Raw genomic sequence first — 24,844 nt, forward strand, 5'->3', positions numbered from 1 at the left:
GAGCTCTCTCCCAGCGCTGGCGCTGCGACCACTCTCACACTTCAAAGTGCTGCCATGGCAGCATTCCCGCAGCAGCGCTTTGAAGTTTCGAGTGTAGCCAAGCCCTGAGAGAGTCACATACAAAAAAATGATAAAATGCAGTTGGTTGGTCACCACAGTAAAAAGTTTGGGAACACAGTTCAGCAAATCTGATCTCCAGCCACATTGGCCCCTCCATTGTCTCCCTGTGCAACTTAGGGATTGAGGCCTTCTCCTATTTGTACCCCAATGTCTGTACCACTTTTTAGTTTTGCCAATCCCAACTATTCAAAAATCATGGGTGGCCTACAAATCATGAGATTTTTTTTAAAGAAAGAAAGAAAAAACAAAAGAAAGGTGTTGTTTTTATTTTCTTTTTGGAGCTGTAGAAGAGTACAGTTGTGTCATTTTCAAACTTTTCTTCTAAAGGACTACAAATTTACCTTTTTTAAAATTATTTCTAAAAAGCTGAGATTCTTGCCTATTTGCATGATTTGCAGGGGTGGGAGCTTTAAGAAAAATCACTAAATATCATAAGACTCATCATAAAATCATGAGTTGGCAATGATGACCTCCCTACTTGTATATAAAAAACACTGTACATAAAAAAAATAGTTTGTGTGTGTGTGCGCATAGTTGGTATATCTAAAGATTACCATCTAGTGGCACATTCAATAAAGTCATTATTATGCACTGCAAATATGTGTGCAGCTTTTAATACCTCTTAGACCTTGGCTACTTGTGACCTAAATGCAGTGTTGCACTTAAGTATTATTTGATTACTTTAGTGACAGAATACTGGCACAGAGATGTCTGGTTTTGAATTTACATCTCTCACTAAATATATGTTGCACTGCTGTGGATGTGGAGAGCCTGGTTGCAAAGCAACACCAGATATCTTGTTTCTTCAGTCGGTGAAACACAGATCTTAGCAGGAGGTGACTCAGGCCTTGAAAAGATAGCTGTCCATTTTATAAACACTCCTGCCAGCTAAATGACAGAAGGTATGTCTACACAGAAAAGAAAAACCCATGGTTGTCCTGTACCAGCCAACTCAGGCTAGTGGGGCTTGCGCTGAGGAGGCTGTTTTAGTGCTGTGTAGACTTCTGGGCTTGAGCTGGGGCCTGAGTTCTGGGACACACTCATCTCGCAGGGTCCTAGAATCCAGGTTCTAGCCCAAGCCGGGAGTCTATACAGCAATGAAACAGTCCCACAGCCCCAGTCCGAGTCGGCTGCACAGGCCAGCAGCAGGTGTCTAGTTGCTGTGTAGACATACTCAGAGTCTTCAAGAAATGATCTAAACAACTTTGGAGGATGATAAATTAGTGAAGATGCACGTCGAAAAAATAGGTATATTAAGAATGCTTAAATTACTGCAATGCTGAGGGGTCAACTCTGAGACCTTACAGCAGATCTAGGGAAACATCGTTCCAGTTTAAAGACAGGAATGCACACTTCTAACAACTGAGTCAAAGTTCCAGTATGATCATTCACACATTCCATATGCCCTATAAAGACAAACTGGCCAGGACACGTACTGATTCAGCTTGGTAAGACAGCACTTTGAATAGGTCCTTCTCTACATCAGCTTTGTGCACCTGAATATCTGCCTCACCACTGCTCCTCTTCACTAATTGGGAATATAGTTTTTCTAGACTCTGGAAAAGAAAACATAAGCACCCAGAAAGCTGTTACTCAATTGCAACATTTGCTAGTAAGAGTGTTTGCAGGAGACTGTACCTAGCCAAAAACTTACATTTATGGCAATCACAAGAAATCCATCAGCAAGGGTGGCTTTTCCAACATCCACCCACCCTTTTCCAGTCTTCATGGTCATCTGAAGCAGAAAAGGAACATGTGTTTTGTGAAAATTCAACTCAAATCATTTCTCATTTGTTCTCTATCCACGGCATCATCAACCTCTGAAGAACAAAGGAAGCAGAAATGCACCGGGGGAAAGATCCTGATTGAAAGAGGTTCAGCCAGTAAAAGTGTTGAAACGTGGTGAGAGACACCTTTGCTTTGCTTTCACTTAGCTTATTAAATTAGATGTTAGTTGCATTTTACCTTTTACTTCCTTGTAATGAATTCTGACTTATACGCCTCATTACTTGGTCACTTAAAATCTATCTTTCTATAGTTAATAATGTTTTTTTGCTGTTGTTTTATCTAACCAAAGTAAGATTGAAACGTTTGGGATAACAAGATTTGTGCATATCATTTTCTATTAATAAATGACAAACCTTATACGAGCTTGTATCATCCAGGAGGGTGTTGGGCAGTACAAGACACATTCTTGTGTGTCTTGTACTGCCCAACACCCTCCTGGATGATACAAGCTCGTATAAGGTTTGTCATTTATTAATAGAAAATGATATGCACAAATCTTGTTATCCCAAACGTTTCAATCTTACTTTGGTTAGATAAAACAACAGCAAAAAAACATTATTTTGGAAGTTTGACGGTGTTGCCTTGTAGTGTAATTCTATAGTACTCATGGAATATAGCAGGGAGTGATTTACATGCTGGAGGCTGCATGAGAGCAGACCTGGACTGGTTGCTCTCACAGCGAAGTAGGGTAAAAGGTTGCAGAGTTGAAGGGACACAGCTATCCATCAGTCCAGACTGCACCCTGGGTAATGTCTCAAAAGAGTCCCCTGTTCTTTGCAAACATCTCTCATCTCAGATCTGACAAACTCACTCTGCCAAACATGTCTTACAGGATATTTATCCATAAAGAGCAACATGTAAGGTATCTACAGAATCCTCATAACTTGTCAAGATTCATAATTATTGTGAGATGCATGTATGGGTAATATTTAAGGAATAATGTATTTATTTTGAAAGTTTGTTTATGGACCTGGAGTACAAACACTGGGAGATAATGTGTCTTGGTGATAGCCCATTCAGGCAAAGAGAAATTGTCACCACTCCCTGTTTGGCCAGTGATCCAATGCAAGGTTCAACTGTTTAGGCTTGCACAGTACTAAGACTGTGAATGGGAAACCATCAGAGCAACAAACAATTGAAACCACTTAAAGATTTAAAAAAAAAAGAAATCTTTAAACAAGATAGAACATAAACACACAAAAGGGGAGAATAGCAAAGATAAAAATGCAGTTTGTCTCTTTGCTGTTGACTTCATTTGCAACCTCCCTGCTGGAAAAACACAGGCATACCATCATTCCCATCAGCCACTCCAAGACCTTGCAAACTTATACACCAGTACCAGTCTGTTTAGGGCATTCCATTTGTCATAACTATAAAGGGAAGGGAACAGCCCTCCTGTGTAAAATACTATAAAATCCCTCCTGGCCAGAGACACCAAAATCCTTTTACCTATAAAGGGTTAAGAAGCTCAGGTAACCTGGCTGACATCTGACCCAAAGGACCAATAAAGGGACAAGACACTTTCAAATCTTGGTGGAGGGAAGGCTTTTGTTTGTGTGCTATTTGTTTTGGGGTTGTTCGCTCTTGGGACTAAGAGAGACCAGACATCAATCTATGCTCTCCAAATCTTTCTGAATCAGTCTCTAATATTTCAAACTTGTAACTAACAGCCAGGCAAAGCGTGTTAGTTTTACCTTTGTTTTCTCAACTTGTAAATGTTCCTTTTTGCTGAGAGGATTTACCTCTGTTTTCTGTAACTTTGTACCTAACGCTAGAGGAGGTTCCTCTGGGCTCTATGAATCTGATTACCCTGTAAAGTTATTTTCCATCCGGATTTTACAGAGATGATTTTTACCTCTCTTTCTTTAATTAAAAGCCTTCTTTTTAAGAACCTGATTGATTTTTCCTTGTTTTAAGATCCAAGGGTGTTAGATCTGCACTCACCAGGAATTGGTGGGGGAAAGGAGGAGGAATGGTTAATTTCTCCTTGTTTTAAGATCCAAGGGTTTGGATCTGTGTTCACCAGGAACTTAGTGGAGAACTCTCTCAAGGCTACTGGGAGGGAGATAGTGTGGGGTGAAGGTAGACAGAGTTTCCCAAATAACTTTTAAATGATTTGGGTGGTAGCAATAAAACCAGATCTAAGCTGGTAATTAAGCTTAGAACTTCTCATGCAGGTCCCTACATCTGTACCCTAGAGTTCAGAGTGGGGAAGGAACCTTGACACCATTTAACTACCTCTTCTTATTGGTCACAGCCATACACCAGTGTTGCAAAATATAGTCTTAGCTGGCTGAGCCAGACTCTTATTAGATAGAAGGAAACAGGAGAGGAATAGGAAAGAGAAGAAATAAGGTGGGGAAGGAAAAGGTCACACAAGGGGTGTATGTGACAATCTCATATGAGTTAGCGAAAGTCAGTAGAAGTGGTAGTATGATCTGGGTCCCTCTCTCTGGCCTGATCAGGACATCCATCAGGATTAGGATGAAGATAATACTGGGTCCCAAGAGATAGTGGAGGGCAACAGCCATCATTATGAACACTGCTCCTTCCCCTTCTCTAGTCTTTCGGTAAGCCAGCATTTTGGTAGCCCTCTTTTCCCAAAAAAAATTTCTTTTGAGGACCGCAAAAGGGGACAAACAGCGCATTCATTCATTGTTTTGTCCACCAATTAGGCCTAGTGTCTGACACACCAGTTTTGGTTCACTGATTTCCAGTTCCACACTTTTCTTGTTTACCAAGCATGATCTTAACACAGTCCTTGAGTTATATCAGTAGGCATTTTTGCTTGGACTAATTCAGTCTGTCTTGCTTTTGCAACTTTTCCCATCAACATTTGTTGTTACAGGTTACTGTGGCGTTTCAATAACTTGAACTCACTTTTTACAGTTGAGCTCATAATTAGGATAAATTTGTAGGCCCCGTTATCATAACAGGCTGTATTCTTTTCCATGAGGTACTGAAGCAGTAACTTACTTCTTTCACAATATTTGTATTGGCTGAGTAAGGCAGAACTAGTGCCGTTAATTTCCATGTGGGAGACCTCAGCAACTCATGTTCTCACCATGGACTAAGGGATGTTATGCTTGTTTATTATGGAAGTCAAGGCTCATAATGGTATGGCTGAGAAACCCCTAACTATAGTGGCTCAGCCAGGTGTCATTGTGATAACACAGGTCCAACTTTAGTAGATACATCCCTCAGAAATATAATTTCACTCACTTTCGTGAATTACTCTATCATTTGAAAATACCTTTCCAAGATTTCCCTTGGAACCCACCATACTGCACTTGCATTCTCACCATTGAGCTAGACTTACCAAAATCTGTCTTCGCATCTTCTCCTCTGGAGGATTACTGCCTTCACACAGGCACACTAGCCTGCAAGAAACATGGCGCACTGCAAGAAAACAATGCATGCATACATAAGGATGGGACATTTCCCCTGTTCTTTCAAATCCTTATGAACTCCAACTCTAAAGTTAGACTATGGAGAAGCTACTTCTTCACCAACTGATGCAGTCAGAAACACAATTTCTTAGGTAATGTAAACCCCTATAAACCTAACCACCATCATACTGTTGTGTGCTGAATGTCTCATATAACCAGAGTAAAATGGAATTCAGCATATTAGCTTACAGCTGATGTTTTTATAACTGCAAATCTCAGAGCAGATCCACTGCAAATTAGAAGAAGCTCCAGCTCCACTTTATACCCAAGCACCACATCAATGAGAAAGCGCCCTGGAGACTGCAGCCAGCCTGGAAACCTTACTCCACTGCAAAGTATGATGGGCAGTATATGTTTCTACCATGTGGGATTTAAACACGTTCCCACTGAAGTCAATAGCAGTTTTGTTATTAACTTAATTGGAACAGACTTAGACTCTCCATATTTGGGAGCAGATTTACCTAGTGTTTATTTAGACCCTGGAGGTCTGTGGCAGCAAATCATTCTGCAAGGGACAAGGATATAGAGGTACACAGAAGTCAAAACCATAGCTATGCCCAGGGGATCGTTAGAATACAGTGCGCCACAAAGCAGGGTGGAACTAGCTAGGAAGAGAAAATGACCAAGGAGTGGCCTGATTCAGCAGCTTCTCTCTGTAGCTTCTACAAAGTTCCAGGAGTTAAAGCTTGTCCTAAGCAGAAACCCCAAGGAAAGGAAGCTGCAAAAACACAGCCTGCCCTTCATCAGAGTGAATCTCTCTTCAGTGCATGGAGATTAGCTGGAACAATAAGTGTAAATTAAGCACATTGGTAAATTGTAATGAATGAACAACAAACAATAACAATGGACATCATGGTAAACACCATGATGCAATTCATTTATTATTGCTTGTTAAGAATCAGCGATGTGCTGTACACCAAAATATCCTCTGGCAAAACCAAGACAGACAAGACTGACGTTCTTTATATTTCAAAAGTTAAAAGCTAACAGAACAAATCTTTCAGTTCTTCTTCATACACCAAAAAGTAAAAAAAATAACACAACCCCAATTTTTTTAAATATCCTTTGAAGGTCACCTTTAACTATGATATGAGAGCTGATGAGATTGTGCCCTAGAACTAGTAAGCCTCCCTCTCTCCCCTTTGCCTAATATCTCTCCCTGCATTATGTATATAACTTGGACTGTAAGCCCCTTGCAGCAAAAAGCTATGGACCAGATACTGGGGTCCTGTAGATCTGCACAGAGCGCAGGTCAAGGTGCAAATACAAAGGTGGCTTTAAAGTTCACATTTGGACTCCACCAATCATGATGCTCCCCTTGTGCAGGGCCACTTGCCTTGCACCAGGTTAGATCAACCTTAGAGCTGCAGAATCCTTAGGGTTTGTCTACACACAGTTTTGTTCCAATTTAACTAAATTGGTTTATTAGAGATACAATGTGGGTGAGGCAATATCTTTTATTAAACCAAATTCTGTTGGTGAAAGATACAAGCATTTCAGCCACACAAAGCTCTTCAGGTCGATATCAGCACCTATCAGTGCAGCCCCCCGCAGCCCAGACCCTTATATCAGTATAGTTTATTTCCAAACATATAGCCAAGGATTAGTGAAGCACAGAGGAGTCCAGACACAGCTCCTTTCCTCTGCTCATACCCCTTTTCACTGCTACAGGCAGCAGGAAAGGCGAGCAATATAACAACTCCTACACTGACTGTAACCAGAGGATCACGCTTGTGCTGGAGTGATCATTCCTTAGTTGGTTACACAAAACAGCTGCAAAGTACTCTCTGCCTTCATTTTATCTGTAAAGATACACACAATCCTATGGCACTATATACAAACATTAAATAAAATAATTATACCGTAAGAGCTTTTCTTTTACAATATAAAAGAACTTTAATCTAGGACACAAAACACATACATACATTTAGCTCTTTGCTCATCATTGATGACTGAATCTACTCGGTTAGTCACAGCCCAATTCCAAAGGCTTATTGCACTTTCTTCAATCTAAGAGGACAAAAAAAAATTTCATAAGAATTTGCCTTTTTGTCTTGATCTAGGTCATAGTAGAACTTCTTGATGTAACAGAATCATATATAGGTAAATATCTATATGTCTGTGTAAATCAAAGAATGACATGACTTACAATTGAAAAGATCTAATTAGACTGATGGCAATAGCACCCATCAACACATACCCATGTTGGCCATCAGTATCTTCAGCCATAATTTGAAATTGTGCACAGTAGGGAAATCAGTATGTGAAATCAAGATTTCGGAAACATTTTAAATCCTTCGTTTTGTGTCAGTAAAGCATCTTCCTGAACAGATCCCCTTTATCTATCACTTTACTCAATTGTCCTTACACTCATTTACAACAAGCCTATTCCTGAACTTCTCAACATTTGATCCGGTTTACTCCATCCATCTGGAATAAAATGATCTCACACACACAAATCTTGTGCAAAACCATAACCATTACCATTAAGATACAATTGACTTACTAATGTCTTTCAAAGTCTAATAAGGATGTTCAAAACGTGCAAAGTTCCCAACAGATGTTGAAAAATTGGAACAGGTTCAGAAAAAAGTTATAAGAATGGCTTCAGGTCTAAAAATCCTCTCATAGCGTCAGACTTAAGTAGCTCAATCTACTTAGTTGATCAAAAAGGAAATTAAGAGGTGACTTGATTATGGTGAATAAATTCTGACACAGGGAGAAGACTTCTGACAGTAGAGGGCTATTTACTCAGCAAGACCCAACAGCTGGAAGTTGAACTTATACAAATTCAGACTGGAAATATGACATATATTTTTAAGTGAGGGTAATTAGCCATTGGAACCCCATACTCAGGGACATGGTATATTTTCCTTCACTTGATGTCTTTAAAATCAAGAGTGATATCTTTCTAAAAGATATACTCTCTAACTCAACCAGAAGTTATGGTCTTGATGCAGAAATCACAGGGTGCAATTTGTTGTGCAGGAGGTCAGAGTAAATGGTCAGAATGGTTCCTTCTAGCCTTAAAAGTTATGCATCTATGAATCAATACAAATCAATAAAAGAAAATATTTGGTTTCACACCAAATTTCTGAAGTAAATGCTTAATTAACAGTAGGTTGCTCTCATAAGAGTGAGTCCAAACTGAAAAGGCAAAAGTAGCATTTTCAGAAGGGGAACAGGGCTGAGACTGGAAACAGTCAAGACTCTTGTGCTTCCTCTTATGTACACACTACTGACCTAACGTGCTGAACCTCCAAAAGATTTCCACTGTAACAGGCCCCAGTTGTTACGTGGTCAGGACTTTCATAATATCTAATTCACATGTCAACAATGTTCCTTGTAAGCTGCACACAGGCAGCAGCCATGCCTGTATCCAAAGAACACTCACCAGAATACCACCCAAAAACAAGCCAGAAAATATAAGCAAACAGTGGGGGTTTGCATCAGGATGCCATGATGCTGGGCAGGGTTTGTGTCAAAAAATATCCACGGGCAGCAGGGGGCATAGCTAAAATAAAAAAGCATTAGTCACAAGACAAGCAGAAAAACCTGCAGGCTGTAACTGCATAAAAATGCCACCCAACTGCTCCAAAACAAGCAAAAAGTCACTTGTTTTAAATGGACTCGGTACTATATATTGAGCATGCATGATTCTGAACAAGCTCAGTAGTATCTGCTGAAGCTATCCTTACTCTGCCCTCACTCGGAACCACATTTGTGCTTTCTGCTGTTAACTGGGGCTAACTGGTGCAGAGGGGGACAAATCGGCAAGGAGGGCTAGGCCAAACTCACATATTTATATGATGCTCTATTGTAGTAGGCTTGGTCAATACATTCTTGAAGTCCTTAAAACACATTTACATAATCCATACTTTAAACACTCTTGAAACACTCTTTTCCACAATAGACTAATCTCTTTAAAAAGCAATTACAATCCATTGTGTCTACTCACACAGTTCTGTGAGGGATTTGTCTCTAATATTTAATACACAGAAAAAAATGTAAGTTTGCCAAAGAACAAAAATATAATGCTCAGTGCAGTTTGCAGCCCACTCAGTATAAAGAAAATTTAGAAGAAATGTTATATGCCTGTAATGTTAGAACTAAATATATGGCATTCTCTTTCTAAATGAAAGGAAATCAATCTGGTCTGAAGAGTTGCTGGAACCCTACCATACTATATAATAAACAGTTCCTGCCGGTTGCTAATATGGCCCTTGGATTTTTTGTGAGAGAACATTTAAGAAGTTATTACTTTGATATGCCTCATGTTTTAAATTAATGTGACAGAAATACCTCGACTTTCTTCAAATGTATAACATTTATTTTTTGTATCTCCTTCAGCACTATATGTTCTATACCAGCGGTCCCCAACCCTTTTTAACTGGCGGGTGCCAGATGACGAGCCACGGAGAACCGTGGAGACAGGCAAGCAGCCACCGAAATTCCGCTGACAAGTGGCAACATCAATAGGCGTCGCTGCTGAAATGCCACCGACAAGCAGCGTTATCCAGAGGCGTCACCCAGAGGCATCACCACCGAAGTACTGCCAAAAATCGGCGGCATTTCGGTGGCAGACGCAGCTTGCCAGCGGCATTTTGGAGGATGGTCATCTGCCAGCCAGCACGCGGGTGCATTTAGACACTCCAGCGGGCGCCATGGCGCCCGTGGGCACCGTGTTGGGGACCCTTGCTCCATACTTTTATAAAAATGAGAATAGAACATATTCTAAGCAAGTGTCAGAACCAGGTCTACTCGTTATCCACACAGGCCAATAGGCATTCAAGTTGTGTTACATGGTCAACACAGAGTTGTTCACCTTTACCTTGCCACAAGATTAAATTGTTTTTAAATACCCAGTGTTTTCAGCAATTGTTTCCAGCCCTCTACCTGAGCCTCCTGAATCTCATTCCCAGCCTCGTTATCCAGATGTTCTATCTCACTGAACAGTTTGTCAACGATCTCAGGTACATTTGATGAGGTGTCTTTCTTCACCAGCTCTTGAATTAGCACTGAAAGAAAGACAAAAGAGACAGCAATCCAGTGAACTTCGCACAAAGATTAAGTGCAGCATCATTTTTGAATATCTGAACAAGAGAAATCAATCAGTTTACATTTTCTCCATATCCTTCTGTCTACTAAATAAACACAAAGCGAAGGCAGAGCCTGAGGAAATAATTCTGAAACCTAGAGGAAGTTTTTACCTACGCAATGAGACTAAATTCTGGTGAGCTTCACCAGTTAAATCTGTTGACTTACATAGAATTGAATTCAGGCAATGAGAGCATATTTTGGCCCAACATTTAGTTTGCTAATAAAATCTCTCTTTCCTCACAGTGTTTTTTGTTTCCATTCTAAATGACTTTTACTCTTTGGCACTCTCTAACAGTACAATGCTGCATAAAACCTGCATCCAGTAATTTTACTGTGAGTGAATCAATGCCGGTGCTTTTAGTAAGAAGGCTGAAAGCAAAGTCACTATTCTGACAAGCTGAATCTAGAATCCTGAAACTCCCATACAATTTGTTATGAAGGAGATGATTTAAAAAACCGAACAAATAAAACTTCTATTCTGGGTCTCTAAATTCCTCCCCTGGTTTAAAAGGAAAACTGACAAACTCAATTAACTGCTGTATTAACCAGCCACTGCATAGAGAGAGAATTAGGTGACTTTACTGGGATTCTGATCAATGTAAGGCCCTCACTCCCTTTTCAATATGTGGTGTTCATCATAATGTAAAAACTTCTCCTTATAGGTTTGTGGAACAAAAACCCCTCAATGTCCCCCTTGTCTCTAGTTCTGTAATTATTCAAGTGTTATTTTATCCACTAACCAGTTGCTTTTTGAGCACTGATTAGCTAAGCACAGTACAAGGAAAATAAGATACCTTTAGGGCCTCTGCCTTGCTGAGAACAACCTTCAGTCAGACCCAGGGCAGGAACATATTTTATTCACAACAGATATTTGTTTTTACCCAACTAAATGCCAATGGTCAGATCATAAATTTAAGCTATAAAATCACCAAAAACAACTTCTGGAAAAAGCAAAAAAAGTTTTGTTGAAATGTCCTAACTGAAAGGGCCATGAAAGGCCATTTTGTGGGGTTTGAAAGAAAGCTATATATATTTCTTATATTTTTTCTAATAAAAATCCATCCTGTCTCCAAGATGTCTTTGACTGTGAATAGTTCTTCTAGCCCTCACGCCTAATCAAACATTCTTTGTTTGCAAGTTATGTAATGTGATTTGTTTTTCTTGGGCTGAAGATAGTCATCAAGTGGCTATTTTGGACTGCAAACCGGACAGCATACTTGATATTTCCTTCCCTATTTGTCCTTTGTACTTGTGTGCTCACTTTACTTGGCATGGGGCTAGACAAAACCTTTACAGCCCAAGCTAAACTAATCTCTAAGCATTTATTCAAGGCCAGAAATATTATTCTCCCTAGCTGCCTAAGAACACCGTCCTCCCACAGTGTGTCTAGCCCTTACTAGTCAAGCCTTCCCTGACATTCAGGCTTCAAGACAAAGCATATAATCAGGGAGAATCAGATTTTCCTGACTATAATTAGAAAAACCTGGGAATGAGGCTTTTATTCCCTGTGGCCTCCCTCATGACACAAAATATACATGAATAGCACTGAATTATTTACACAATTATCAACTAAACATTTAGTTTTTCAAAGATTACTGATTTGTACCTTTAATTTCCAGCAAGTGAGATTCCCCCTTCATTTTTAAAGTGTTGAATCAAGTCCTTTAACACACATACACAAAATTATTTTAAAAGCCATATAGTCAACTTTTCTACTACACAGGCCTATATCTCTCAACTATTCCTTAACTATAAGCTTGATCTCACTCCCACTGAAGTGAAGGATATTTTATCATTGACTTCAATAGCAGCAGCATTCCTAGAGACCCATTTTTACCATTATCCAAACATCTACTTGCTACTTCCTCTCTTCCATAACCACAAGTGATTTACTGCAAAAATTCTAATTCAGGAACTAAGTTACAGAAATTGTGATTTCTGTTAAATATCCTGCCACATTTCTGATTGGCTATTTCTGACTCTCCCATTTTTAATTCTTGTCTCATATCTTACTCCTAGAGGAATTCTGCACCACTGTATGTGCATAATTAATGAGCCATGCATATTTTTAATTTTTTGCACAGAAAAAAAAACTTCTGCCAGAAAGTTGCTACAGTTCTACTTTTTGCCCACCAGAGGGTGCTATGGCACTAGAACAGAGCAGCAGCTCCAGCGAGCCAGGGAAGAGAAAGAGTCTGCCTTCTTCACAGTGCCTGTCAGGCCAGGCCAAGATACTGGGGATATGGGAAGACAGACAGCATGGGCCTGCTGGGGAAGTCATAAATAGGGGCTCATAAGGGCTAGTGGGGGAGGACAACCTCAGGCAGGGGCTGAATGGGAGTGGAGGTGTAGGGCCACAGCAGGGGAGGGATGCAGGGCAGTTGGTTCTGAGGGGGGCTGGAAGGACACATGGTGCACGGACATATGGGAACGGGGGCAAATGTGCCTGACTTAATGGGAGAGGCTAGGGGTCAACATGGGGGAAGCCCTCTAACAACCCCTCCCAACACGTCCTCACCAAATATTCCATACTTTCCCCACCCATACTTAACAGCCCTCCAAGTTCACCTGCAGGCTCCTTCCCAGTAATTACTTCCCTCTCTCTCAGCTCCTGTTGCTCCTGACTCCCCCAAACCTTTGCACTGCTTCTGAGGGGTGCAGGAAATAAGGCTCTACATTGTAGTTTAAATGATTTATTACTCAGTTCTGTATTAATATGCCTAGTAAAGAAACTATTTGTCAAAAAACATCTCATGAATCTTTTTTGTCTGTATTGTTAAAGACATACTTGCTGACAGGTACTCTGAAATAAATGACCAAAAATAATTGAAACCAATGTGATTGTTATTTTGACAAATAAAATATGCAGAATCTGAAAATTGTGTGCAGAATTTTTGTTGTTGCTGTTGCAGAACTTTTAATTTCTTGGCACAGAATTCCCCCCGGGAGTAATATCTGGGACTCGCCGGGTTGACAGGTATGCACAGATGAAATATTACAAGTAGTAATCAATGCTCTGTGTAGTTCTTAGTTCTTGCAGTTAGAGGGACACTTAAGTAACTTAGGGACCACTGTGCACTCTTTCTTTAAAACAGGAGCTGAAGGGAATCTGGAGAAGGCTCTAGCCAGCAGCTCTTCAGCAGCCAGGGAACAATAGGGGTGGTAAGCATCAGATTAGTGCATTTATTGTACCACAGTGCTTGTCTGAGCCCAGGGGAGAAAGTGGCTGTCCTGGCACATAGACACCCCCGCTCTAGCCCCCCCACCTGGGGTCACAGCCCTGCTCCTAGACACCCCCGCTCTAGCCCCCCCCCCTCCACCTGGGGGCATAGCCCTGCTCCTAGACACCCCCGCTCTAGCCCCCCCCCCCACCTGGGGGCACAGCCCTGCTCCTAGACACCCCCGCTCTAGCCCCCCCACACCTGGGGGCACAGCCCTGCTCCTAGACACCCCTGCTCTAGCCCCCACCTCCACCTGGGGGCACAGCCCTGCTCCTAGACACCCCCGCTCTAGCCCCCCCCACCTGGGGACACAGCCCTGCTCCTAGACACCCCCGCTCTAGCCCCCCCCACCTGGGGGCACAGCCCTGCTCCCAGACACCCCCGCTCTAGCCCCCCCACACCTGGGGGCACAGCCCTGCTCCCAGACACCCCCGCTCTAGCCCCGCCCCCCACCTGGGGACACAGCCCTGCTCCTAGACACCCCCGCTCTAGCCCTGCCCCCCACCTGGGGACACAGCCCTGCTCCTAGACACCCCCGATCTATCCCCCCACACCTGGGGTCACAGCCCTGCTCCTAGACACCCCCGCTCTAGCCCCCCCCTCCACCTGGGGGCACAGCCCTGCTCCTAGACACCCCCGCTCTAGCCCCCCCCACCTGGGGGCACAGCCCTGCTCCTAGACACCCCCGCTCTAGCCCCCCCCACCTGGGGGCACAGCCCTGCTCCTAGACACCCCCGCTCTAGCCCTTCCCCCCTCCTGGGGGCACAGCCCTGCTCCTAGACACCCCCGCTCTAGCCCCCCCCCCACCTGGGGTCACAGCCCTGCTCCTAGACACCCCCGCTCTAGCCCCCCCCACCTGGGGGCACAGCCCTGCTCCTAGACACCCCCGCTCTAGCCCTGCCCCCCACCTGAGGACACAGCCCTGCTCCTAGACACCCCCGCTCTAGCCCCCCCCTCCTGGGGTCACAGCCCTGCTCCTAGACACCCCCGCTCTAGCCCCCCCCTCCTGGGGTCACAGCCCTGCTCCTAGACACCCCCGCTCTAGCCCCCCTCCACCTGGGGTCACAGCCCTGCTCCTAGACACCCCCGCTCTAGCCCTTCCCCCCTCCTGGGGGCACAGCCCTGCTCCTAGACACCCCCGCTCTAGCCCCCCCCCCCACCTGGGGTCACAGCCCTGCTCCTAGACACCCCCGCTCTAGCCCCCCCCTCCTGGGGTCACAGGCCTGCTCCTAGACACCCCCGCTCTAGCCCCCCCCTCCTGGGGTCACAGCCCTGCTCCTAGACACCCCCGCTCTAGCCCCCCCACCTGGGGGCACAGCCCTGCTCCTAGACACCCCCGCTCTAGGCCCCCCCCCACCTGGGGACACAGCCCTGCTCCTAGACACCCCCGCTCTAGCCCCCCCCTCCTGGGGGCACAGCCCTGCTCCCAGACACCCCCGCTCTAGGCCCCCCACACCTGGGGGCACAGCCCTGCTCCTAGACACCCCCGCTCTAGCCCCCCCCTCCTGGGGGCACAGCCCTGCTCCCAGACACCCCCGCTCTAGGCCCCCCACACCTGGGGGCACAGCCCTGCTCCCAGACACCCCCGCTCTAGGCCCCCCACACCTGGGGGCACAGCCCTGCTCCTAGACACCCCCGCTCTAGCCCCCCCCTCCTGGGGGCACAGCCCTGCTCCTAGACACCCCCGCTCTAGCCCTGCCCCCCACCTGGGGACACAGCCCTGCTCCTAGACACTCCCGCTCTAGCCCCCCCACACCTGGGGGCACAGCCCTGCTCCTAGACACCCCTGCTCTAGCCCCCACCTCCACCTGGGGGCACAGCCCTGCTCCTAGACACCCCCGCTCTAGCCCCCCCCACCTGGGGGCACAGCCCTGCTCCTAGACACCCCCGCTCTAGCCCCCCCCTCCTGGGGTCACAGGCCTGCTCCTAGACACCCCCGCTCTAGCCCCCCCCGCCTGGGGTCACAGCCCTGCTCCTAGACACCCCCGCTCTAGCCCCCCCACCTGGGGTCACAGCCCTGCTCCTAGACACCCCCGCTCTAGCCCCCCCACCTGGGGGCACAGCCCTGCTCCTAGACACCCCCGCTCTAGGCCCCCCCCCACCTGGGGACACAGCCCTGCTCCTAGACACCCCCGCTCTAGCCCCCCCCACCTGGGGACACAGCCCTGCTCCAGCCCCCACCTCCACCTGGGGGCACAGCCCTGCTCCTAGACACCCCCGCTCTAGCCCCCCCCACCTGGGGGCACAGCCCTGCTCCTAGACACCCCCGCTCTAGCCCCCCCCCTCCTGGGGTCACAGGCCTGCTCCTAGACACCCCCGCTCTAGCCCCCCCCTCCTGGGGTCACAGCCCTGCTCCCAGACACCCCCGCTCTAGCCCCCCCCCCCACCTGGGGGCACAGCCCTGCTCCTAGACACCCCCGCTCTAGCCTGGGATCACGGCGCTTCTCCCCACTCTGCCCCCCAGCGCGGAGGCGGGTCCCACAGGGAGCGCTCCCTCGCCGCGAGCCGTCCCGCGAGGAGCCCAGAGCCCCAGGCGGCGGCCCGACCGCAGCAGGCCCACCCCGCGGAGCCCCTCTCACGGGTCCGTCGAAGCTCGCGCCTCAGGAAGCCAAATGAGGCGCTACAAGGGCCGGCCCGGCGCCGCCCGGCTCTCGAACCCCCCCGCGGAGCGCTCGGTCGCCACCCTGGGCGCCTGTCCCGGCGGACACCCGCCAGCAGCACTCGCCTCGCGCTCCCTCAGCGAGAGCCGCTTCCCGCCCAGGCTGCCGCTTGGAACCTTGGGATCCGCAGTGTGCAGCGACTCCCCGCGCGCGGGGCTGAACTACAGCTCCCAGAGACCTCGGGCCGGGCGGGGCTCTCGCCCCGACACCGTTTTATTGGCAGCAGCGGCCCAACCCACCGCTCTGATTGGCTCCCCAGGGCGTGATGGACGGCAGCCGCCGTGCCCCTCTCCAATGAGGTTGTAGGCCCCGCCTGCTCGCGGTGAGTAGCAGGCGCTAAGCCAATGGGGCGCTCCGGCCCTCTCCCTTCCCGGCAGTCGGCCCCGCCGATTCTGGAAGGTTCCCGTGCGCCGGGGGCCGGGATGTCGGGGGTGCTGAGCGCCACGCTGAGCGGCCTCAACAGCGACTCCTACTGCGAGATCAGCCAGTACCGGGACCAGCACTTCCGGGTGCGCCGGCCGCAGGCGGGCGGGGCCCGAGCGCCCCGGGACCGAGCGGGGGGGGGACAGGGATTGGGGGTGCACAGCGCCCGGTGGGGGGAGCAGGAGTGCCCAGGGACCGAGCGGGGGGCAGGACAGGGATTGGGGGAGCACAGCGCCCGGGGGGGCAGGAGTGCCCAGGGACCGAGCGGGGGGGGAACAGGGATTGGGGGAGCACAGCGCCCGGGGGCCAGGAGTGCCCAGGGACCGAGCCGGGGGCGGGACAGGGATTGGGGGTGCACAGCGCCCGGGGGGGGCAGGAGTGCCCAGGGACCGAGCGTGGGAGGGGACAGGGATTGAGGGTGCACAGTGCCCGGGGGGGGGGCAGGAGTGCCCAGGGACCGAGCGGGGGGGGGACGACAGGGATTGGGGGAGCACAGCGCCCAGGGGGGCAGGAGTGCCCAGGGACCGAGCGGGGGGGGAACAGGGATTGGGGGAGCACAGCGCCCGGGGGGGCGCAGGAGTGCCCAGGGACCGAGCGGGGGGGGAACAGGGATTGGGGGAGCACAGCGCCCGGGGGCCAGGAGTGCCCAGGGACCGAGCCGGGGGCGGGACAGGGATTGGGGGTGCACAGCGCCCGGGGGGGCAGGAGTGCCCAGGGACCGAGCGGGGGGGGACAGGGATTGGGGGTGCACAGCGCCCGGGGGGGGGGGCAGGAGTGCCCAGGGACCGAGCCTGGGAGGGGACAGGGATTGGGGGTGCACAGTGCCCGGGGGGGGGGGGGGGAGTGCCCAGGGACCGAGCCTGGGAGGGGACAGGGATTGGGGGTGCACAGCACCCAGGGGGGCAGGAGTGCCCAGGGACCGAGCCTGGGAGGGGACAGGGATTGGGGGAGCACAGCGCCCGGGGGGGGCAGGAGTGCCCAGGGACCGAGCCGGGAGCGGGACAGGGATTGGGGGAGCACAGCGCCGGGGGGGGGGCAGGAGTGCCCAGGGACCGAGCCTAGGAGGGGACAGGGATTGGGGGTGCAGAGCGCCCGGGGGGGGGCAGGAGTGCCCAGGGACCGAGCTGGGGGCGGGACAGGGATTGGGGGAGCACAGCACCGGGGGGGGGGCAGGCGTGCCCAGGGACCGAGCGGGGGGGGACAGGAATTGGGGGTGCACAGTGCCCGGGGGGGCAGGAGTGCCCAGGGACTGAGCCTGGGAGAGGACAGGGATTGGGTGTGCACAGCACCCGGGGGGGGGGGGCAGGAGTGCCCTGGGACTGAGCCTGGGAGGGGCGGGTGTCTGAGCCGGTATGAGGTTCAGGGGTGCCCAGGGAGGGGCATCAGGGATCGAGCCTGAGGGAGGGGTGGGAGGGTACAACATGGGGGGGTGCCTGAGGGAGGCAGGGGTCTCTGGGACAGGGAGCAGTATATGGGGCGCAGCCCAGACGTTCCCAGGCCCGGTGCAGTGGTTGCCAATTTTGCCATCTGTAACCCAGGTGCTCCAGAACTCCAAGCAGGAGCAGCTGGAGTCAAAGGTAGAGGCCCCCAGACAGGTATATGTAGTGGTCGCACGGCCTCTGTGGCTCAGGCATTCACTGAACAGCAGGTCACTCAAGCTGCTCTTATCCTTTGTTGTGCTCTCAGGGTAGCCGATACCTACAGGAGAAGGCCCTGAAGTTCTCTTCCACACTGTATGTGGGCAACCTGTCCTTTTACACCACCGAGGAGCAGATCCAGGAGCTCTTCTCCAAATGTGGAGATGTCAGGAGGATTGTCATGGGGCTAGACAAGGTCAAGAAAACCCCTTGTGGCTTCTGCTTTGTGGAGTATCCTTTCCCATTTACTGTTGTCATGGTTTTTCTCCCACTGCTCATTGACTGAATCACATCATCCTATCAGCTCTATTGAACATGTTACAGAGTGTTCCTGGCCTTTCTGTAAGAGGTGGGTATGACTGTGATATGTTTGGCAAGCATGAAAGTTGTGAACTCTCAAAATCACAATACCAAACCCTTTCATTCCATTTACAGGGTCTGCTGTCTCTCTCCCACGCTGCCTCAGTCACAGATGTTGCTGTGGTGCTTGCAATGAAAACTAAAACAATGGGACCGCCTCTTGTATTTTTTGAGTATGTCACAGAGATTCCATACCATCTGGTCCCTTTATTTCCATCTCTTAAATTGATTTCATAGATTTTAAGGCCAGAAGGGATCATTGTGCACATCTAGTCTGATCTCCTGCGTAGCACAGGCCAGAGAATTTCACCAGGTGTTAAGACCATCTAGCTGTGCCTTCCTCATCCTATTCATTCTGTTTATGAATGGCCCAGTAGAATAGCTTAGTGTGCTCTTCTTAAGCACAGGCTTCTGCCCTGGCCCTAGTCTAACAGACAGCTATCCTTGCAGAGCCTCTTAGGTTAGGCCTCTCCCCTTCCCACTCACACCCTGTAGACTCCACTGTAGCATAAAGAGGAATGTTAAGAAGACTGTTATACGAGCAAGGCTGGAAACAGGACTGGTGCAGGTTCAGCTCCTCATAAAACATTCAGAAGATCCTGTCCCAAAAAACAAATGCATTTAGCAACATGATGGCAGGCTTGTCCTGCTTGCTTCATCTCTGAACTGAGAGATGCCAAGCTACTTCCTTCTCTGCAGTGGCACTACAATACAACCGTTTAGTGTCTTCCTGTGCAAGGAGGGGGCTGGAATCGGGTGGCTGTGAATATAACAGTGGGCTCTGTAAAGAATACTGGTGTCTATTGGCTTGGAAGGCCGGACCACCACAGAGCTGTGAATACCATTCCCCTCTTCTTTGCCCATGAGCAACTGGGGTTCGCCAGCTTAACAACACTTTTGAGTCTTCCTTATAATGCATTCCAGATATTACACAAGAGCAGATGCTGAGCATGCAATGAGGTTTATCAATGGCACCCGACTGGATGACCGGATCATTAGGACTGACTGGGATGCAGGGTTTAAGGAGGGACGACAGTTTGGGAGAGGAAAGACTGGAGGACAGGTAAAGAGAGTACTAGCATCAGCACTGAGCCTTGCTTCCTTGGGGCTGGGTGATGTGTGGGGCTACCTTTGGCTGATCCAACAGAAAGACGGACATGCATGGCAGACTCAATAATGAGCTGAAGTTAACTGAAAGTTGTTTTAAGAACTGATTCTATAGTAGCGCTAGAGTTGGAGCGTGGTGCTTAATGCCATTTGAAAATTTGGATTCCAAGCTTCCTATGGCCCAAATGAAGCATTGCTCTCTTCTCAACCTTGTGCTCTCAAAAGGAGGCAGGAGTCAAGGTAGGGAGTGAGAAACAGGATAATAATGGGGATGACCTGATTGTAAGACTAGTCTAATCATCAAATGATACCCACCCCTGAGAAGGTAAGATTCCTTCCCACATTTCTTCCCCAATTTCCAGTGGGAAAAAGCTTTGAGTTCAAGCCTTGGTGATTCATAAAGGTGAACTGCAAAGCAAAAATCAAACAGCGTTTGGCCCTTCCCTGTTGCTTTGTTATGACCAAAGATGATCCCACCATTAGAAATGTAAAGTCTTCTCATCAGTCACCTTGATAATGGTTCCTTGGCAAGATATTTCAAGGAATTGCAAGGGCTTGTAACCTGAATTTCAAGCCACCACCTATTGAGTGGGAAGAGGATGCTGATTCTTAGGATGTCTGTCTAGGCAGGTGCAGGATGCTAATTCTGGTTACTGCTTTGCCACAGGTGAGAGACGAGTACCGGACAGACTATGATGTGGGAAGAGGTGGCTTTGGCAAGATCATTCAGATGCAGAAAACCAATCACCAGACTATAATCTACTAACTACCTAATCTGTCCTAGCATGCAGAGGGGCTGTGTTCCTCTGCAGGTAGTCCTGTCTGGCCCTTTGGATGGGGATGTGGAATGGGAGCCAAGTTCCAGCAAAAGGCAATCCTCCTCAGACTGGCTGTTCAACATTTGTTCATTCCTTATCTCTCCTGGGCCAGAATGGCTGTTCTGCCCTGATACAGGGCAGCAAGAAAATAGAGTGGCCAACTCTGCAGGATTTCTCACTACGAATAAATGCAGCATGTCACGCTCAGACTTCTGCCTCCAAGTTGTCATTACAGCTGAAGTTGCTGTAGAGCACAAATTTCTGAGAAATACAACTTCCATCAAAGCCCTCTTGGCTGCTTGTGCATCTCTGGGGTAAGGGCAGGAGTTTAAAATATGTAATTTACGATCTTGTCTGCTGCTCTAAAGCATTGTTGCTGGTATAAATTAGAGAAGCAAAGCAAGATCTTACTGGTCACTTGCAAGTGCTTGTCTGCACTCCTGGCCCTTCATTCAGTCAGTCCTGCAGAGTCTTAGTCCTTGCTGTACCTCTGGTGCTGCCTGGCTGTTGTAGAGCCTCAATATTACACCATGGTTTTGTTTCGTCTTTGGATTTTTTAAATAAACGTTGAGTCTTCTACATGTATGTCCTGCAGTTTGTGATTCATTGTCATTGGGCATGTGATGGGGCTTCTGGGGGACACATACGTTTGGCATGTCAGAGCTGCTCTCATCTGACCACAGTGGGGGAGATGAGTCTGCATACTGTTGTCTCGGTCTTCTCTGTGGGGCTGGTCTCACTGGTCTTCCCATTGCACTCTGTGCTAGTAGCTGGTTTGTCACCAGGCAGAAACCGTTGGTAAACTTACACTCACCTGCTTGTACTAAGATGAGGAGTTAGTCCATAATTCCCCACATCAGCGAATGCTGGGAAGTTGCCCCATTTCCTACCATCACAGTTAGTGCCATATGAAGCATCGTGTATGCTCAGAGTTAACTTGAGGCCAGACCAAGAGGCAGGAGCTGCAAGCCTACTGCTCTTGCTTGAGTCCTCCAGCATATTGCTGTGCTAAAAGCCAGTTTAGCTAGAGACAAGAGAATCACCCTAGTGAAGAGTTCCCGTAGCTTCTCATCCAGTTTGAGACCTGTGAAGGAGCATGGCCAAGGCGGCTTTAACTTGGGGCTCGCATCTGAGGCGCCCTTAGGAGCAAGGAACCACAAAGGTGCTAACAGCCACTTAAAGGAAAACAGAAGCAGAGTGTCAGGGGAAATCTCACTCAGAGCTGTGGGAGTGTCTCCCACGACAAAGGGTAGAACTGCTCAGGATCAAATGTACAACAGGGAGAAACCCTTTGCTACCCCCCTGCCGCTCACACATGGAGGAGCTGGCAGTGATCCATGAGGTCTCTTCTATGTGATAGGAGAGAGCAGATGGAAATCTACACCAGCCTGGGCAAGTGTTGGAATTGGTTTGTAATTAAGAGAAGCATCAGTGTTCCTCAGTTATAAGCTTTTGTTTATATGACAATTGTGAGCAGAGACTTCTCTCTAAAGTGCCACAAACATCTAGTGGTGCTGCACCCAAGCCCCCTTCCCCACTGTTGTCAGGAATGGGAGTGTCTCAGGGCTCCAGCTACAGCACAGCAGCCCTGCACCTTCCAGCTGAGTCCCTGAACATCCAGGACAAACTCCTCTGGTGGCACGATCTAAGGAAGTCGAGGCAGCACCATAGCTATCCTGTGTCTGTCAGTTCCAGCTCTGTAGGAACAGCACTTCCTCTGGCAGTTTCCTAGTCCAGACAGATGAGTTCCCTTCCTATTTCATGCATGACACGAAGGAGAAATCTGTACTCACATTTATTTATATATCAGTCTAAATGGATCCATCACAAACATTACATTGACAGAAAGGGCCCTACCAGTAGATAAAGACTTAGGAGCCCTAGTGTGAAAAAAAATGGTGGGGGTTGGGGCTCTCAGTGCAGTTCTTATTGAACAGGTGTTTACCATCCTACACCAGTTAGAACTGGCCTTGCAGAGAGTTACCAGAGGGCAATGACTGGATGAGCCATGGGGACCAGGCCCACTCCCACCCCCGCTGGGATCCTCGCTGTGCATAAAAGAGTCAGTCTCCAGGGCTGCCATTCAGGCCCCTTTCACCAGCACACCAACAGCTATTTTCACCAGGACCCAATAGAAATTCAGTGCAGCTCAGAAGCAAACACACAGAACCTCAGTCTTCAGAAGTAACACACTGAATGCAAGAGGTCTCTTTCAGGCTGCTTTTGTAAAACCAAGGTGCTGGGGGACATAGATCACACTAACTTCAGCCATGGGGGCTCCAACCACTCACCAGCCCTTTTGGAAATAGGGACTGTGCATCTCTGGCCAGGTGAGTGAGGTGCTCATGCAGTGGACCTAGGACCTGGCCAAGCACCATGGACTGAATGTCATGGGAGCAAAGCGAGAGCCCAGCCTCTGTGTGCATAGTGCCACAGGCTTCACACACCCACCAGCCTCAGGGAGCACAGCAAAAGGAGTGCACCTTTGTCCACACAGAGCTGCATGGGAAGGGAAAGCTTTATTGTAATTGCCCTTAAGCCAACGTTGCCTGGGGCTGGAGGAGAGGGGGAGAGTTGTGACTGTGATCCTGCTCCTGCCATGGGGTGCCTTTCCCCAGTTGATCCCAAGTGACTTGCAGACCTGAGACACAAGGAGACTTGGCAGTGTAGCAGCCTTGCCAGGAAACAGCACAGGCTCATCCCTACCTCACATGCCTGTGCAGACCCTAGGGACAGGGCAAGATCAGTGTCAGGGAGCCCCCAAACCCAGTCTCTGGGGAGGATGGTGGGTAAGTCCCCAGCTCACTCATTCTGACAGTTTGTATAATCTCCTTTGATCCAGTAACAAGTCTGAGCAAGCTTCAGGGCTGTGAAGCAAACAGCCACATTATAGTCATGCTGCTCCCCAGCCACTTGTGACCTGAGAAGATCCCAATAACCTTCCTTTCCCACTTGTGCTGCTTGCGGTCCCACATCTTACCATAGACCCCAGAGCCAGAGGCACCAGGCCTGGCATCACAGTGCTAGTAGATGAGGTGGGCCGTCATCCTCCACACCACAGAATCAGTAAACCAGCTCATCAGGCCAGTCACTGTCAAACCCAGAGAAATGGATCCTCTTCCCAGCCATGTCCTCCATTGCTGATGCCACTATCAGCATCATGTAGGGACAGTGATGGGGTCTGTACAGCTCCAGCAAGGCATAATCATAATCCATGTGTTGATGGAGTTGGAGCCCTGGATCCAGCCCTTGGGCACCCATGTGTGTATCACCTGCAACCAGTGCATCCCCAGCTTCCCTAGTTCAGTTTCATTCCCAGTATTCTGGGCCAGTGTTAAAAAGCCCACCTCAGTTTTTGTGCCCCCCCCTTGATATTGTCTTTGCCATTATAGATGCAGTGGGCAGCGGTGAGCACATAGTGCTTAGACACCAGTGCGCCCTGTGGCAATTTTGACTGCATGAGAGAAGGGGAAGTCCAGCAGAAACTGGTGCCCACTGAGAGAAAATCGCCCATCTGTGCCTCTGCCTCTTTCTCTCCATGCTGCCCCCCAAGGGGTCCCAGCTGCACTGCAGTAAGCGTATGGGTCCATTGGCGCATAGTCTCAGAGGAGAAGTGTTCCTGGAAATCGTGGGGGACCAGACTGGCCTCTCGCTGGGCACATGCGTTGTTGCAGTGCATTGTCAGCTCCAGGACTGGCTGAGCCAAAGCTGCGGCTTGGGCAGCAGCAGTGTGGGCTAGGAAATGCGAGCAGGGCTGGCAAGAGGCATAGGGCAGCAACCACCTGCAGGCAAATCGTTGTGCAGGACCTGCAAAGGCACAGGAAGGAGGAAATTAATCCATATCAGACTCCTGACAGGGGTCCCAGAGGGCTGGCCCCCTGCCATGGGCTTGACTTCAGAGCATTGTGACCATATTGCTCACAGCCAGGCTGTTGCCGCATACCTGCAGTATGCAGGAGGGGTCAGAACCTGCTTGGTGCTTAGTGACTAACTGCAGGGCAATCTCAAATCAACCTAACCAAGCCTTTGGCTTTAGCAGTCTGCTCTCCCAGTTCTCCACTGCCATCAGGCCCTGCAGCACAGGTGGTTAGAGATGTGTATACGCCATAGGCAAATGAGGTTTCCTCTTTCACTTCAATAGCTCTAGCTACCTGTTGGATG

General features: G+C 48.8%; 2 protein-coding genes and 1 pseudogene across 4 annotated transcripts in view; 1 reads left to right on the forward strand and 2 right to left on the reverse strand.

Annotated features, from left to right (window-relative positions):
* Positions 1–16,486, reverse strand: part of TEX11 (testis expressed 11) — a 147,084-nt gene extending 130,598 nt beyond the window's left edge. Inside the window, exons 1-7 of the mRNA XM_030575123.1 lie at positions 16,404–16,486; positions 12,064–12,119; positions 10,254–10,375; positions 7,283–7,367; positions 5,228–5,307; positions 1,775–1,855; positions 1,557–1,676 (exon numbers count right to left, since the gene is read on the reverse strand). Of these exons, the coding sequence (XP_030430983.1) occupies positions 1,557–1,676; positions 1,775–1,855; positions 5,228–5,307; positions 7,283–7,367; positions 10,254–10,375; positions 12,064–12,097 (522 nt within the window). The 5' untranslated portion in view covers positions 12,098–12,119; positions 16,404–16,486. The remainder of the gene's footprint in view (positions 1–1,556; positions 1,677–1,774; positions 1,856–5,227; positions 5,308–7,282; positions 7,368–10,253; positions 10,376–12,063; positions 12,120–16,403) is intronic.
* Positions 16,487–16,686: 200 nt separating this feature from the next.
* LOC115657375 (nuclear cap-binding protein subunit 2) lies at positions 16,687–21,268 on the forward strand. 3 transcript variants are annotated; one of them, XM_030575127.1, is made up of 4 exons: positions 16,687–16,847; positions 18,448–18,629; positions 19,683–19,821; positions 20,533–21,268. In XM_030575127.1, the coding sequence occupies exons 1-4, from the start codon at positions 16,761–16,763 to the stop codon at positions 20,629–20,631; spliced, it is 507 nt and encodes a 168-aa protein (XP_030430987.1). In that variant the 5' UTR covers positions 16,687–16,760; the 3' UTR covers positions 20,632–21,268. The 3 variants fall into 3 exon arrangements, with proteins under 3 accessions (XP_030430987.1, XP_030430985.1, XP_030430986.1); XM_030575125.1 differs by lacking the exon at positions 16,687–16,847 and adding an exon at positions 18,168–18,356; XM_030575126.1 differs by lacking the exon at positions 16,687–16,847 and adding an exon at positions 18,168–18,338.
* A 1,953-nt stretch (positions 21,269–23,221) lies between these two features.
* On the reverse strand, positions 23,222–24,273 carry LOC115657042 (annotated as a pseudogene).
* Between the last annotated feature and the right edge of the window lie 571 nt (positions 24,274–24,844).

Source organism: Gopherus evgoodei, chromosome 9 (genome assembly GCF_007399415.2).
Source record: "Gopherus evgoodei ecotype Sinaloan lineage chromosome 9, rGopEvg1_v1.p, whole genome shotgun sequence".
Lineage (NCBI taxonomy): Eukaryota > Metazoa > Chordata > Testudines > Testudinidae > Gopherus > Gopherus evgoodei.

Excerpts from the sequence above, each read along its gene's own strand:
- LOC115657375 (XM_030575125.1), top strand. The coding sequence starts at position 18,183 with ATGGGGGGGTGCCTGAGGGAGGCAGGGGTCTCTGGGACAGGGAGCAGT. Across the intron at positions 18,357-18,447 it reads AGGTAGAGGCCCCCAGACAG|GGTAGCCGATACCTACAGGA; the intron begins GTATATGTAGTG and ends TTGTGCTCTCAG. Across the intron at positions 18,630-19,682 it reads TGTGGCTTCTGCTTTGTGGA|ATATTACACAAGAGCAGATG; the intron begins GTATCCTTTCCC and ends AATGCATTCCAG.